General features: G+C 40.7%; 1 protein-coding gene across 1 annotated transcript in view; it reads left to right on the forward strand.

Annotated features, from left to right (window-relative positions):
- MOCOS (molybdenum cofactor sulfurase) overlaps positions 1 to 17,386 on the forward strand; it is a 141,640-nt gene that overhangs the window by 104,135 nt on the left and 20,119 nt on the right. The window contains exons 7-9 of the mRNA XM_067292170.1: positions 3,822 to 3,984; positions 10,413 to 10,494; positions 17,258 to 17,382. Coding sequence (XP_067148271.1) covers positions 3,822 to 3,984; positions 10,413 to 10,494; positions 17,258 to 17,382 — 370 coding nt within the window. The remainder of the gene's footprint in view (positions 1 to 3,821; positions 3,985 to 10,412; positions 10,495 to 17,257; positions 17,383 to 17,386) is intronic.

Here is a 17,386-nt window from a genome sequence, read left to right on the forward strand (position 1 = left end):
TAAGACCACTAACATTTTTAAACTCGAGTAATTTAAAACCTGTGCAGTGATTTTCTTCCAAGACTATATTGGCCTTCATGGTGATATTACTGTAAACTATGGAAAAATGCAGCCAAAAATGTTTTAAAGAAAATTCTGAAATAATAAAAAAGACTTTTTTTTTTTTTTTACATTACAAGAAAAAGAAACAAATTAAAGAAGATGGGACAATACCATGAACTGGTTGTGCTGTGCAGTGGTCCTTGCTCATGACAGGCAGAGAAGACCTTATCTTGTACAATTAGCTTGCCTGCCATGCTAGGAATTGAAGGTGTGTGCTAGCATCTGTTGATAAAATTGTGGTGTCTCTGCTTTCTTTTTGTTCTCCCACTTTTAATTTGTCTCAGTAGTAAGAGATGGTCAGACAACTGCAGGGAATCAAGTTAGAAGCTGTGTTGTTGGTGTTACTGACAGTGATGTAAGCTATCCTGTTTCACTTTAATTTGCAGTAGGCCTCACTAGTTGGGTTGCTTCAATTAATCAGTTGCCTGAACTGGTAGGTATCTAGTGCCTTTCTTCCTGCTGCTGGTCCACCAAGATGTGGGTCAACCTGTGCTGTATCTGCCAGCCCTGGGCAGACACCACAGATGTAATCCAAGGCAGCTGAATTGAACCACTCTTCCCATGTCTCAGAGCAGGCAGAATTCATTTGAAGTGGTTTAATTCAGTAGTTTGCAATCATTCAACAATCTCTTCAGCCTCTTAGAAATAAGGATGGGAGAGGGTCCTGCCAGGTCGCAAGCCTAAGTACTAAGGAGAACAGAAATTCCTATGTTCCATGCTCATCTCCAGGTATCATATTAGCATCGAAACAACTCAGCCTGTTGCATGATAATTTATGACTCTCTGTCCAGGGCAGAGTACACAGTCATTTGGTTGTTGCGTTTTGTTGTTGTTGTTGTTGTTGTTGTTGTTGTTTTTTGAGGTCCTAACAACAGAAAGGATGTTGTAATTCCAATGTGGAGAGGAAGTAGGGTACTTGACAGTGTACCAGGGACATCCATGAAAGGAACAGGACTCACTGCTGGGCACGTTTGTGTTTCATTGTTGTTATAAAGGCAAATACCCAGAGGAGGGGAAAAAATGGGCCGAGGACCTATAGTTCTGTGCTGCATCTCAGAGTGGAGCATGGAGTTACTTGTCTTTATTTTGGACCTATGAGGATATTTGGAATGGAAGGGGTTGTTTATTTCCAAATATCTATTACCTAGTCAGCTGGGTTTTCCCCATAATACTTGCCACAAGGTAACAACTATCTGAAGCTCTGATTAAAGAGAGATTGTTTTGTTTTGTTGATAAAACCAATTGCCTTCAACAAAGGATAAGCACACACACAAACGTTTTCCCAAATAAGATTGCTGTCCTAAAGTGGAACCATAAGAATTGAATGTTATAATTGAGAGCTAAGAAACATTGTCTTCAAGGGTCTTTTTGTATTTTTCTGCTCTTTTAGCTTATTCTGCACTTCGTCTCGCAAATGCTCTAAGATATTCTGGTAGATCCATGAAAGGATGTGTTACTGATTTGTGATCTTCTGTTTTGGAAGTGAGATTGGAGAACAGGAAACTCTTGCAGCTCTCAGATGATCACCAGCTGTTCAAATGCATTTTCCACTCTAGTTATACAGGATAACCAAAAAATAGTGGCCTATCCAAAGGACAGTTTCTGGCAAGGACAGAAGTCTGTGCTTCAACTGACTCTGCACAGCCTTTGGGCTGTGATTCTTCTTCTAGGACAAAGACAGGGCAAAGGTTCACATCTTTTAGGTGCTGATAGTTTGAGGTGTTCAGACAACATAGTTGCAGATGATACTGTCAGACCTGAAGATTCCACTTTTGACTGACAGTTTTTATCTATGCTCACATCAAAAACTGCCCAAAAATATTATAAATCAAGTAGGTTGACAAAATACATTTCTTTAAAATTTTCCCATATATTTTGTGCATTCCATACTAGTGGTTTGAGCTGTATCTATATTTTTATGTTTTATGCTTTAAAATTTCAGTTTCAGAACGTTTTGAGTGCCTACCCTCAGCTTTCTCTAGTTAGGCAATCAGTCTCAAGCTACTGCTGAGGGCTCTTACAAATTCTGGAAAAGTTTATAAATTGGGACTTTGCAGGTTCTATGTGGTTTAGGATAGAGCACATGCTAAACAGAAATGTGATTTTTAAATTATTCTAACCTTTGTTTGTTGTGCACCAGATAGGTGCCGTTTTTTTCTGGATCTCAGTATGAAAGAATGTCCGCTTGACTCTAAGTATAATACGAGGTTTAATCAGAATATTCAAAGATAAGAGTGGAATAGAAAATTAACTATTAAATCTTGCATCCCTTCTGATGCTGGGAACCCAGAGATGATGCAGCATGGACAGACCCCTTGGTCAGGGCAAGGCATGCTGCGCAGATGTCGTCCGTGGTGAGGCTCACCAGCATTTTGGTATTAGAACTCTTACAGGTATTTCTTAGAAGAAAACAAGTCTATTCATCATTAGTACTGTCAAGCAAGGATGTTCACATGAGAACATGCTGCTTCACTTTCAGACAAAGACAAGGACATACGAATGGCATAATCGCCACTGCCAAGGGGGAGCCGCCAACAGACTCCTCCATTATGATTAGCCGGCTAAGTTTATCCTGCGGCCGAGGGATATGTGCAACACTGCACAGCCCTGGGCCTGCTCCGGTCACTAACTCCTCAATGTGCAATAGTCTCCCAGATTGGATCACTACAGTGCTTCAAGCCATGCATTTCTTCGGAGCATCAAGCTGTTCTTGACGTGTCTTTTTTCTCAATATATTTTTCTAGAAGTCTTTTTCTAGTTAATTTGTGTGAGCTGCATTAAGCTTCTTAACAAACTTCTACAAGGATTCAGCAAAGTTCAGCTGTAGTTAACTTTTCTCCATATTCAACTGTGACAGGAAAGTGTACAGGAGTTGAAGCAATATGTTTAGATGCCAAGCTTTCTGTTAAAAGAATGGTATTAATATTTTATCATTCTAAGGAGAAAGCAGTTATTAATATCATCCAAAGGCATTACTAAAATTGCTCTCTTTTTGGATTTCAAGATTACCATCTGTGTAGCATCAGCAACAGATGTTCTTTTCACCAGAAAAGTGTACATGAAAGCAGTGACAATGTGGTTGTATAGGCTATTGGATGTAAAGAGCGTTGTAGAAGTAATGGAAAAACAGGTAGCAAAGAAGACAAAACTTTTTGTTGTAAGGGGATCTACAAAATATTATGCTGCTAGTTAAACTGGAAAGCTTAATGGTGGAAGTTTTCTCAAGTTAAAGTGGTTCCAGTTTTATGAAAAAATGTGTTTTTTCAAAATTTTGAATTTCACATTTTCCTTGTTTTTTGTTTGTTTGTTTGGCTTAACTCATACATGTATCTCGAAGTGTCCATGCTTTGCAAATTAAAACTAAGTTGTTGGGGGGAGAGGCCCTAAAAATGACAGAGAATAAAACTGAAAACAATTTCAGACTATTTCACAGATTGTTTACTCTATTTGTATGGCTCTGTTAAATGTAATATCTAAGTGTAGGATAATACATAACAAATTATAGTAACTCCATTTTGTTTAGTCAGCTTCTTGCAGTCAGATCTTTACCTTTGATTTGCAGTTAAGGTTTCTATTATAAAGACTGACACTGGCTTGCACAAGTTTTCCTGATTTCAAAGTGTTACATTACTATTTTTTTTCCTTCTCTTTTCAGCATAGGCCTATTAATGCAACTAACATTCTCTAAATCTTTTTATTTCCTCCTGATGCTTTTCTAGGTTGCAGAATGGCCAGTAGGAAACCAAGGTTTACTGTATGACCGTAACTGGATGGTTGTAAATCAGAATGGAGTGTGCATGACTCAGAAGCAGGAGCCAAGATTGTGTCTTGTAAATCCCTCAATTGATCTGAAGCAAAATATTATGGTCATTCAGGCAGAAGGTTAGTGAATAATATCCTTTTCTCCTCCTTCATTATTGGCGTCAACTTTATGAACAGAGCTGCATGCACCTACCAAAATATTGGATGTTGTGTATCCCTGCTAACATGGGGGACAAATTCTGCTACTTCAGGTAAGGAAGCCCAGGCTGTAATAGCACTGAATAGTTCTCTAGTGTGTTGTAGAGGCAGGTGGAGAGAAGACAGTGACTCCCCACGTGCAGTCATAAAGTGGATGCTCTAGGAAGGGAAGGTGAATTGGTAGATGTGGAAATCTACTGACTATTCTACTCCTGACATCGTGAAGGAGGTCCACCATCCAGAACAGACTATTATTGCTGTGAAGGTGAAGGAACAGCTGTCATATATCCTGGTCAGAGACCTTCCTATTTTATAGATATCCTCCTTCCAGGAGCTGTGGGACTATGGTGAAGAGTCTTCAACAGGAATTAGTATCATTAAAATAAGGACCAGACATTACCTAGCTCAGTTTAATACTGGCAGTATTATATACAATATGCATGCAAATATTTCATGATATTTGGGTTTTCTGGATTCATCAAAACTCTTTTTATTCTCTCCTGAGGAAAAAAAATCCCTATGGAAAGCATTACAGAAAGCCCCTTGATACTTAAGGGTACATATTGTTTATTTTTCTAACAGTGCTGTTAGCACTGAACAGTGAAGCAGGTTTGTATTCCACAAAAGTCATTATTAATGCCTAGTTTACATGTGGCTGAATGGTATTTATCATTTCCCTGGGGTCTAACATTTACTCAGACTGTGTGTCTTAACCATTAATAATATATATGCCCATAATTTCAGCAGCTAGAGCACAACACGGGAACTTACAGTTGGATTTTTCATCCCTTATTAGAACTCCATTATGGATGTGTTCCTGGTGGATCTGTAACTACAGTCTCCTTTCTGTACATTAAATTTGTTGTCCCCTCCAGTGTCCGGGCACTGTTCATTCTCTGTAAAATTAAGCCTGACCAGTTGATTTCTTTTGCCTGGTGAATTGGAATAGGTCTGTCAAACATCCATGCAGGTACTTCCTCTAGTCTCTTGTAGGTTTGTGTTTGTTTCAGATCCCAAACACAATCTGGTCTCTTTTTACGGATTCTGTATTGGCTCATTGTCACAAACCCTGTCATTTCCCTCTCTTCTCTCTATATTTTTTCTTTAAAAAGCTATTGTTGATTCATTTCAATTCAATATGGAGTGCATGTCAACCCAGATTTTTGTAGTACAGTTTCATAGCCAGCCTTCTCTGAAAACATTTAAATTACAAAGTGCTTCAGAACTCATTATTCCTAGAAATTAAGTTCCTTTCCATCTCAGTTCCTTTCTCCTCGTACCTCTTTCTTGTGGATACAATGTGAAGTCTTGTCTAAACCTTCTCCATTTATCCTTCACATTTTCAGAGCTTCACCTCTGTTGGGCCTTTTGATTGTTTCATTCTGCTCTTCTGTGTGTTTTCTTCATTTTTTTTCCTGGCTAGTATCACATTGTTTGGGTAAGTGCATATCCATTAGTATGTTTGCCAGGCAATAATGTCTGCACTGACATACTTCAGAGAGTCAGGAAGACATTTTCACAGACATAAACAACAGTCAAGGCACCCATTTCTCACTGAGATTTAGTGGCAGTTCAGTCCCTTGCCGTAGTTGGTGCCAGGGTGAAATTCACCTTTAAATCCTACATTTTACTTCATGTCATTGTTGGAGATTTCACAGTCACTTAACTTCCCTCATGTGAAAGTGAGAACCATTTCCACCGAAAAGTGATTGATCAGGTCTGTAGATCACTTTTCCATCCCAAAGTGATTGATTGGATCTCCCATGTGCTCTAACAGAAACCTGGTTGGCATTTACTGCTTGTCTTGGTTCTGCCAGTATGTAAGAGTGGAGAGTCATTTTATTCTTTGTATAATGAGCCTAGATACCAATCATTCTAGCCAATAAGGTGTTCTGGGCCCTCTGTTTATAACAGGACTGCTATTTTTCATTTTTATAGCGTATTTGCAACCTGTGTTATTTTTTAATGCTTGAGAGTGTGATAATGGCTCTCATTTGCTTGGAGAGACTATTCTGGAGGATACTGTTCATAAGATAGCACAGTGATGGGAGTATATATGAGCCAGCAGGTAAGACTCATCAGATAAATCAATAGGAAGCTGTTCTAATATTTATTCTGAGTTTTTTCCTCTCACATGCAGTCTAAACTCATGATTTATTTGTTTGTATTAAATTTTTATTCTTTCTTTTATCCCTTCAGATATATGAGCCGTTGTTATATCTCCCACTTAAATCTTTCTATGGCAGACCAATTTAATTCAACTAGTTGACTCTTTCCTTGGAAGTCTCATGTTAATCATTCTTGCTTTTGTCACAGCTCTCTTCAGCCTGTCAATAGCTTGTTGCTAATTTAGCATCTGCAGCTGAATGCTGTGCATGTAGCTAAAGCAGAGAGCAGTACAGCAAGGATCAGTAGCCATTTGGTGGGCCAGGAGGGCTGTGCCTGCAGCTTGAAGCCTTCACTGGCCTGTGTTGCTGGCTAATCATATTTCAGATTTGTAGCACTTAGCCTGCTGACTCTGGTTGCCTCCAGGGCTCTTCCAGCATTATTGCTTTGTGGGTTTCTCTCTCCCACTGGATGCCTCCCATCCGAACTGGCTTTCCTCAGCTATATTAGCATGCATCTTTCCCAGGTGAGAGTTTTGTTTCCTTTGGCTCCTCCTCTCCTCCCCCTGCCCCCACAGTCCCCTTGTAGAGTTACTTTGTTCTCTTCAGCACGTGATTTCACTGCAGTTATAACCATGAATAGATTTCATTGTCTTGGCCTTTATTGCGCATTTCATTGCATTAATGAAGAGGCAAAGGTTATGAAAGCTTTGGTAAGCAGAAAACAGTCAGCTGTCTAACTCTCATTTCTCTGCCATCTCATTTCTTTCAGCCCTGTTTTTCTGACCTAGGCAGAACCACATTTGGCCTTACCCAGCATGGGCCTAGGCCTGGGCCTGGGTCTGAGCATGGTGATGTGGACATTTCTGGTGTTGAGGAGTGGGTGAAGGAGGTGGCAATGGTGAAAAAAATGGCAAAAGCTTTTAGCTATACCTTTACTGCACCTCTTGCTCTGCTTAATGTGAAATCCCAGTTGCTCCCAGCTGGTCAGGTAACAACGACGGTCCAGGTAGCTGCCACCTTTCTGCTCCCCTGTGAGGACACTGTAACCACTCCACTTTCTCTACTGGTTTCTCTGCTATCAGCTGTACTTTTGGCAATGTGAGAGCAGACTGTGGCAATGATCACCATCTAAAGCACGCTTTGTTGTCTGGAGGTGTCTCTCTCCAACAGAGGGAGCCTAAGGCAACCATGGTCCTGGATTAGATGCCTCTGGTAAGTGCCTAAAGCTGAGTGAGGCAAATTTCACATCACTGAATTATGCAGCATTCTTAAAGAACATCTTGCTGTTAATACTGTTAGATTATGATGAAGACTATCTATACGACTTTTAAAACTAATGAATCTATTCTCTCTCCCCCTCCAGGTTTCCTCTTTCTATAAAACTTTTCATTAGTGAAAATTATTTATAGCAAATTTATTTCAATATGTATTAAGTAGATTTGTCAGTATGATTTAGCTTGACAGTAACTACTTTAGTAGCTTTTGCTGAATCCTCTCCATGTTGAGAAACTGATTCAGGTTCCTCCTTTAGTCCCTGTTTGTAGGGCATCTCCCTAGCCTGTCTAACCCTCAGATGTGCAGACCCACTGTCTGACTGATCTAGCTGTGTGATCCTGCCATCCTTGTGGTTAGCGAGGGCAGTCAGACTGGGGCTCTAGGCAAGGCCAAAAATGCTTGAAGGCTTGGGTACGTTCTCTGCCATGCCAGCAGTATTAGTTGCTTTGCATGGCAGCCTGGAAGCTCCAGGTATTCCCCTGATTTCTGAGGAAAGGGGTAAGAGACCGAAAAGGGAGAGGAAGGGCTTGTGCTTGTTTTCTCAGGGGCTGTTTTTTACTTTAGTGGAGGCAATGGATCCTTAATTTTGAGAAACTGGATTTCTGTATTTTGTCAAATCTTTTTTGCTTAGGCTGTGTGGTTATTAACAGGCATCTCATACTCTTTTTGACGTGAAGATTACGATGAACCCTTGCTATAGCAGGACTCACTTAGAGAAAACTAGTATAATTTTAAATAGGCGTCTATGGAGAAATATAACTTCTTGTATCTCGACTCAATCTTGCTTCCAGTGAAGTCAATGGTTAGACTCCCAGTGACTTAAAACAGGGCAGGAGCAAGTGCCGTTATTTCCAGAATCTGTATTGCTTGACTGAGAATCAAGAGAAATCTCACTGTCTTGCTCCATGCAGGGGCACACTCCACTCCCCACAACACAGCCCATTGTTCTTGTTCTTGACTTACACAAAAATAATCCAAACAGAATTTTGCTGAGAATACATTCCTGTAAAAGGCTAATTTCTCTCTTTCTATTTTAGCTAACAATCAGCATTACTTTGGCAATCTGTGAATTAGTTTGCCACTGCACAGAGGGAAAAATTTTGAGTGTTGTGAAGTCCCTTTAAAATATTGGAGTTGAAAGATGCTAACAAAACTGAGCAACTAATTACACTTTATGGAGTTTATTCTGCCTTCAATAGTCATGTGTTACTGCCAATAAAATTAATGGGAATTATGTGCATACACTGATGAAAGAATATACATGAATAGTTTATATTTCAGTCTATTGAAATAACAGACCTCTAATTTTTCTCATTGACTGAAAATAGGAGCTATAAAGACAAGAATTTTTTTTATATTAACACTGTGAGCACATCTGTGAATTTTATTATCAAGCAAATGACCATGGAGAATGACAGTTTTTACATTTTAGTAACTGGCAATATTCTGCTTTTTTTTTTTTTTTTTGCCTTAAGATAGAATAAAATTGTAATTAACAATGTTAAACTGACCTAAACATCACTGTAAAATGTGTACTATTCAATAAAAATGTGGTACCCTTGCTGGTGTGTAAAATCAGGGATTTTTAAAGCCCTGAGACTCTATCTTAAGAAATTTTGTGAGCATCCTTTGTTTAGAAATTATTTTTAAAAGTTATAGCAGCTAAGGACCCACACAGGGTAGAAACATTTCTCTTTTTCCAAAAAGAATGATGCTAATGTTTAATTGTTTCGAAATACTCGCAAGTGCAGGAGCAGTTGTAGTCTATAAGATGATTACGTTGGCTTCTTTTTCAGGTTGTTGCAAGTGATTTCAATGCATTAATTATTTACATGTTTCATTTTCCTGAGTGAATCTAGCTTCTCCTCCTCCCTCTACACATTTGCAGTGCACTAACATCATTAGCTGCAAAGGAGTAGAAGCCTTTCTGTTATGAAGGCTTGCGTGGACAAGAGCTGATAGTTGGGATATAGTGAATCTGAACTACATTTCCTTACTCTTCAGAATAGAATAAAACAATTCTATTTCACCATACTATAGAGCTAGCACAGCTTGACTCTTGTTTATATTACAATAGTATAAACAAAAAGTAATAGATGAAAACAAAATATGTTGATATAAAGCTGGGGTAGTGGAGATAGAGTCTTTGGTGGTTTATGTAGTAGTATAATGGAAAAGAGTGAGATTCATTACAGCCACACAGTAAAATCTGGTTTGTCATTTAAGATTATTGCTCTCAGTTAACAAAAACAATACTGTACAGCTTTTCTTTTTCCTTCTAGTAAACCACAATAACCTTTTTATCCCTTTGGCTCATTCTGTTCAAGATAAGAAAACTATAGAAGAAACTGATAGCATAGATAACTACCAGGAATTCATCATTCAGTTTAAACTCTGAGATGGATAGATGGGAATAGTTATCTCATTAATGGATTTCCATTCTTTTTATCTGTACTTCAACTATGTAGTTTTTTGACACATTATAATTCTTTTCTTGAACAGCCTGTGTTTATTTTTTCACTTTTCCCCCCTATCTTTCTGTTCACACCATCCCTCCCCTCCAAAAAACCCCCTCAGCAATGATTAAACTCATATCCTGATTTGCTAGGGGTAGCACAACAGTGATAAGCTCATCCTTTCTACAGCAGCCCTGATTGAGACAGTAATTTTGTGCCAATCCCATTACCTGAGATACACAGAGAATAAAGTTACTCAAAGATGAAATTGTATATTTGTTAATGTGGTTTGGATACCAAGGTCGTCAGCAGCCTTTGCTCTTTGCATTATCATTTGGAGCCACCTGCAGGCAGAGAGTATATTTCTAGCAAAAAAGAAAAGTATTTCTGTCATAGGCTGTTTGTGAGACTGCTGTGATTGTGGACAGGTATAAATTTAGGCACTTTATTCATAACCCTGTGGTTCTGCGTAAATGTTTTTTTTCATATGGCTTGCTCTCTGCCCATCTAGGCATGGACCCAATATCCATATCACTAGAAGAAAATACTGGAAAAGAGGCTGTGATCTGTGAGAGTAAAGTCTGTTCACACAGGTGAGTGAGAACAGAGAAGAATCTAAGATAAAACTCACTGCACTGCCACTCAGGACATGCCTGGATAAAAGTGCACAGGCAGAAGACCGTAAAAAAAGAGGGGAGGGTGTAAAATAACAAATGTTCTCTGGTTTAGCAGAGCAGGAAAAGACAGATTTAGGTAGGTAATTTGGCAGGCCCACAACTCTGGTAGAAAACAGTAAATAATAAAAAAATTATTAAAAAATGGAGGGAGAGGTACAGGGGACTGTGATGATTTGGCATTCAGGAGAATAAGAGATATCTTTGTTTTACTTGCTCCAAGGATGAGAAAAGGGACAGATGCCCCAGTACTTCCAAATGCTGAGTGAGGGCCTCATCAGAACACTAGATTTCAGTTAATTTATTTGACAGCAATGGTGCTGGCAACTTTGCCCATTTCATGCTGCACTGATTCAAATTTTCTAGAACTTGCTGAAGTTATAAACAACTTTCCACATTTACAACCCTTTTTAGTTTTGTTTTGACTATCCATGTTCATCAGTGTCCCCTTAACCATCTCGGGAAGATTGAAGCTGAGTACGTGAAATAACATTAATTTCAAACTGAGATAGATCACTTCAGTGAAATATAACATTACAAATAAATTAATTTCCTATCAGTGAACTTAACTGTTTATCTATCATATTTTCTAAGTACTTCCCAGTCTCATTAAGTTTTCTGAGTGCCTGTGTATCAAGTGCCTTCCTAAAGTACATTCACATTATCTACTATGTTTCCTTCCACCAGCTAAGTCTCTTGTTAAGTCCAACTAAAAGAGCCATTTACAGATTTATTTATTTTTTTAACCAATATACACTAATTCCTTGTAACTCTCTACACTTGATTCTCGGAGGGCAGCAGCATAAAAACCAGCAGCAGCTCTGGACATTCTCCCATGTCTCCTTCTTTTGACAATTTTGCATATTACACAGAAATTGTATTCCACTGTTGCAAGAAGGAGAAGGTGATCTCTTTGCCCAAAATACACCCTGAAAATCAACAAGGACAATTATTCTTCCTGTGTTTTTGTTCAACATTGAGGATTTTTCACTTGGTTTCTGAAACGATTTCATTTATCACCAGTGATTTCTGTTTTTTCCTACCTGAAACATATTCACTGCTTTGGTAAATGTGATTTGTAGAATATGCCTATAATTTATATGATATACTCACCATGAGGGCAGACTTACGCTTCTTGGGTTTGGGTTTTTTTTTTTAACCTTTTGTGTTAGGATATTACCCTTGTGTATTCAGATAATAAAGAGGATCTTTTCCTTGGAAGTGTATTTTCCCCAGGTAGTGGAAATCGCCCAGGAGTCATTTATTTTAACCATCTGTCCCACTTCCCGTAGCGTTGACTCATCCTTAGCCTCCCCATGGTTAGCCCATCTCTTACAGGCCTTGCTATTAAATAGCCTGTGTTATCTTTTCTGCTGTGTGCATATACTTTGTTGCCATACTATTTATTGGTAGCTTGCCTTTCATGACACTGGCTCTGTCATTTTTAATGTATAAAATGGGAAACTTTCATGGGAGACTGCTCAGAGTTTTAAGGAGGAAAAAAAGGATGGAAAAGAAAGGGTAGACACAAGACAAACTACACAGGGTGGATTGTGATTAGCAAATAAACAAGGCAAGAAATAAGGCAGAAGGAGTGGACAAAATTGCTGAGGTTCTGAAAGAGCTCAGAGATCCAACAGCCCTGATGCCATGTTCCCTGGTTTTCAACAGGGGCTGGAAAACAGGGACATAAAAGTGCCTTACTGTAGCAGGGACAGGAGATGATTTGTAGTCTGGGGTTTCTTCTGCAGAGTGTCTGAGATAAGCAGTGGGACCAAAAGCTTTTGCTTAAAGATCTTTATTCAAAAAAAAACCTCTTACAGAATGCTTTCTCCACAGATTAATTCTGCTCTCAGTTTATGCCACTGTGATTTCAGCTGTTCTGTTGACCTATGTGGCTACTCTGGATTTACACTGATATAGCTGGGAAAAGCACATGACCTGGAATCAGCAAGCAGTTACGTGAGGTTGTTTAATTTGACAGCAGTCACAAAAGTTAAATGACCCCAAGCTTCTTCTGTATGAGGCAACTTGTGTTAGTATTCATCTTCACAGGGGTTGTCTGTCACCAGGTGCTGCTCACGTTGGAGAGACATGGCTCTCCAATATAATAGCTAACAGTGTCAGATGAAAGTAGAAGCTAGTGTTGTTATGGTTATTGATGTTGTAGAAGACCCCAAATGCTCAGGGTTAGTGCTGTACTACAAAAGGCAGGGACACAGCCTGCTCCATGACAGGCCACAGTATCGAAAAGAGCAAGGAAAGGATATCAACGGTAGAACTAGGCAAAGTAATAGTTAAAAACAAGGTGAACTGAGCCTGTTGTGGGTAAATGTATTATATTATATTCCTCGGAATCAATATTCATCCTTTAGCTGTCCTTGTTTCTTATTCTATAAATTACCTAGCTAGAGGTACCAGCTGTAAAGCACTGAAGCTAAATGACATAATAGCAAGATGAGCGGGGAACTCAGAGGACAGCAAATAAAATCTGAGAGAACTAGGCCCTCCTTTATAAATTGCCTGACGTGTGCCAAATGAAATGTAATCCTGACAGATGTAAACTAATGCTCAACGAAAATAAATGCAAGTATAAAATGAATAGAATTGAGCTACGACAGAGGGACTTTGAAAAAGACCTTGAAGAGACAATGTTCCTCATTTGGAAAATGTTCAGACAATAAGGAAAAGCAATTTGAAAACTTAGGAGTCTTGGAATACAGAAACTACATAGTGACCTTTGATGAAATGCTAAGAATGCTGTGTGTTTGTAGCTCAGCCATTGTGACTGAAAATAGTAAGCAAATATAAAAGAGGACCAAATTTTGATTCTGATTTATACAGTATCAAGCCCCGGCAGGCTGTCAGAGGGAAGTGGCTCAGAAGAAGACTGAAATACCCCTAGCACCTCTGTCTGGACGAGAAAAAAATTTGGGGAACTTGTTTCACCTATACTATCACCGTGGAAGATTTACATGTTCTCATCAGCCTTCTTCTCCCTGTTTCTGTGACAGCAAGGACACAAGAACTGTCCAGCTGAGACGGTGAAGTCTCATATGGAAACTCCCCTTTTTGGGCCCTGATTCTTGCCACAGAGCCTGTATCTCGTGATATCTGTGTTTCGTTTCAGCTGAAGGACATTGCTGACCAGATGCAGCTGGTTGGCATCTGTCCAATCTCAGACTGGGGAGAGAGTTGCAAAGTTGCACCACAGTCAGAATTCAGAACAGCAGCTGAAGAGAGATCTGATCCCTGCAGGATTAGAAAATGTCTTTGATTTCACTTTGTCTGGCTTTCCACCTGTGTAACTCAATTCAATCTACAGAACATTTTGTAAGGCCAAGCAGCTTCCTCTCATCATGTTAGGGCTTAGTGTCCCTTGCTGTGAGGAACTGTTTCCTTGTTTCACACAGCGGATGGTCTCCATACAGATCAGCAGCTTTGGCTGTGTAGGACAACAAGGTGAGCATAGGACCATGGCTGTCTCACTTTCCTTACAAGAATCCTGCCTAGATAGGCATAAGAATTTGCATTCTTCTTACCTGTTTTTGCCATTTCAAAGTTAGATGTTAGTCAAGTCTCCTTTAGTAGTCAATAAATACTAGAGAGTACTGAGTTAAATACTTCCTGAGTGAGAGACATCCCATCCTAAGGTCTAATATTAATGGGAAGTACTTATCTTTTTCCATTTCTTGTGAGGGGAACCCAGAAAACTAGCTTAAACTGAATGCCTCATTTTAGACTACAGAAGTTACAATGTTTGTGGGCTGAGGATGCTAATGGCAAATAGGATGACTCACATAATCTGATCCATAGCCTTCCTGAACCGAGGGGTTATCTGAAGATCCTTCTAGGAGGGATTACATCCAGGTAAAGGAGAAAGAGCTATTGCCAGCCTTGCATAACCTACTAGACAAACTGCTAGTAAAGGAAACCATGCTTAGATAGGGAGAGCAAACTTTGGCCTCTTCAGGGACCTACTTGGAGGAATCCCATGGGTGAGGGCCCTAGAAGGAAGGAGTGTTCAAGAGAGCTGGTTAATATTCAAACATCACTTCCTCCAGGCTCAAGAGCGGTGCATCCCTATGAGTAGGAAGTCAAGCAAAGGAGGCAGGAGACCTGTGTGGATGAGCAAGGAGCTCCTGGCAAAACTCAACCAGAAGAAGGAAGTGTACAGAAAGTGGAAAGGGGGACAGGCCACTTGGGAGGAATATAGGAACGTTGTCAGAGTATGCAGGGATGCGACGAGGAAGGCTAAGGCCCATTTGGAATTAAATCTGGCGAGAGATGTCAAGGACAACAAGAAGGGCTTCTTCAAATACATCAGTAGCAAGAGGAAGACTAGGGAAAATGTGGGCCCTTTGCTGAATGAGGTGGGTGCCCTGGTGACAAAGGATGCAGAGAAGGCAGAGTTACTGAATGCCTTCTTTGCTTCAGTCGTCACTGCTGAGGCCAGCCCTCAGGAACCCCAGATCCTGGAGGCAAGAGAGAAAGTCTGGAGAGAGGAAGACTTTCCCTTGGTGGAGGAGGAGTGGGTTAGAGATCATTTAAGCAAACTTGACACCCACAAATCCATGGGCCCCGATGGGATGCACCCATGAGTGCTGAGGGAGCTGACAGATGTCATTGCTAAGCCACTCTCCATCATCTTTGAAAGGTCATGGAGAACAGGAGAGGTGCCTGAGGACTGGAAGAAAGCCAGTGTCACCCCAGTCTTCAAAAAGGGCAAGAAGGAGGACCCAGGCAACTACAGGCCAGTCAGCCTCACCTCCATCCCTGGAAAGGTGATGGAGCAGCTCATCCTGGAGGCCATCTCCAAGCATGTGGAGGACAAGAAGGTGATCAGGAGTAGTCAGCATGGCTTCACCAAGGGGAAATCATGCCTAACCAATCTGATAGCCTTCTATGCTGGAATGACTGGCTGGGTAGATGAGGGGAGAGCAGTGGGTGTTGTCTACCTAGACTTCAGCAAGGCTTTTGACACTGTCTCCCATAACATCCTCATAGACAAGCTCAGGAAGTGTGGGCTGGATGAGTGGACAGTGAGGTGGATTGAGAACTGGCTGAATGGCAGAGCTCAGAGGGTTGTGATCAGTGGCACAGAGTCCAGTTGGAGGCCTGTAGCTAGCGGTGTCCCCCAGGAGTCAGTACTGGGTCCAGTCTTGTTCAACTTCTTCATCAGTGACCTGGATGAAGGCACAGAGTGCACCCTCAGCAAGTTTGCTGACGATACAAAACCGGGAGGAGTGGCTGATACGCCAGAGGGCTGTGCTGCCATTCAGAGAGACTTGGACAGGCTGGAGAGGTGGGCAGAGAGGAACCTCATGAAGTTCAACAAAGGCAAGTTCAGGGTCCTGCACCTAGGGAGGAATAACCCCATGCACCAGTACAGGTTGGGGGTTGACCTGCTGGAAAGCAGCTCTGCGGAGGAGGACCTGGGAGTGCTGGTGGACACCAAGTTAAGCATGAGCCAGCAGCAATGTGTCCTTGTGGCCAAGAAGGCCAATGGTATCCTGGGCTGCATGAGGAAGAGTGTTGCCAGCAGGTCGAGGGATGTGATTCTCCCCCTCTACTCAGCCCTGGTGAGGCCACATCTGGAGTACTGCATCCAATTCTGGGCTCCCCAGTACAAGAGGGATGTGGCACTACTGGAGCAAGTCGAGCGAAGGGCCACAAAGATGATTAGGGCACTGGAGCCTCTCTCTTATGAGGAAAGGCTGAGAGAGCTGGGCCTGTTTAGCTTGGAGAAGAGAAGGCTGAGAGGAGATCTTAGCAACGTGTACAAGTTGCTAAGGGAGGGTGTCGAGAGGATGGGACCAGACTCTTTTCAGTGGTGCCGAGCGACAGGACGCGAGGCAACGGGCACAAACTGAAACACAGACACTTCCATCTGAACATGAGGAAAAACTTTTTCACTGTGAGGGTGTCAGAGCACTGGAAGAGGTTGCCCAGAGAGGTGGTGGAGTCTCCTTCTCTGGAGATATTCAAAACGCGCCTGGATGCAATCCTGTGCAGTATGCTCTAGGTGACCCTGCTTGAGCAGGGGGGTTGGACTAGATGATCTCCAGAGGTCCCTTCCAACCTCAGCGATTCTGTGATTCTGTGATTCTGGGAAAAACTACTACTTGAGCTCTGTTAGCGGAGCCATGTTGTGTCTTCAAGGTTAATGGGGAGTGTCTGTCCTAACATGAATTAAATTAGGGAATGAACATCATTGTACCTGATGGCTTCATTAAAAATTATATGCAGTATGGCACAGTGGGGCAGTCATAAATTCAACTCAGATTATTTCTCTTTAGCTTAGTAAAAAACACAGACCAAAGAGTAACTTTTCCATAATACTGTATTGTAATATCATAATATGGGTTACCAGTTACTGTACATCACGGTCAGTCTTGAGCATTACAGTTATATAGTTCCTTATTCCCCAATAATTTTATGTGTAAAATTAAATTAGATCCTATAATTATTAAATTCAAGACTAAAAGTACTCTAAAGTTGAGGAAATCTGGGAAATAAAATTTTGCAGAATTTCACATCTCTGTTTTATCACTCATCATACTATGGATTCTGTATTTTGTATTGAAAGAAGCAGAATAAACATCTTCATTACTTGTCTTCAGTTTTGCAAATTAATGTTTTGGCAGTCAAATTTTGTTAATTCCCTCTTTTCTTGTGATAGGGTAAAAACATATGACTGCGGGGAGAGAATTGCTGGCTGGTTATCTATGTTTCTTGGTCGTTCGTGTCGCTTGATAAGGCAAAGTTCAGACGTAAAAAACAATAGGCATCAGAAAAATACAAAAGGTAT

The sequence above is a fragment of the Apteryx mantelli genome, chromosome 2, assembly GCF_036417845.1.
Source record: "Apteryx mantelli isolate bAptMan1 chromosome 2, bAptMan1.hap1, whole genome shotgun sequence".
NCBI classification, from domain to species: Eukaryota; Metazoa; Chordata; class Aves; order Apterygiformes; family Apterygidae; genus Apteryx; species Apteryx mantelli.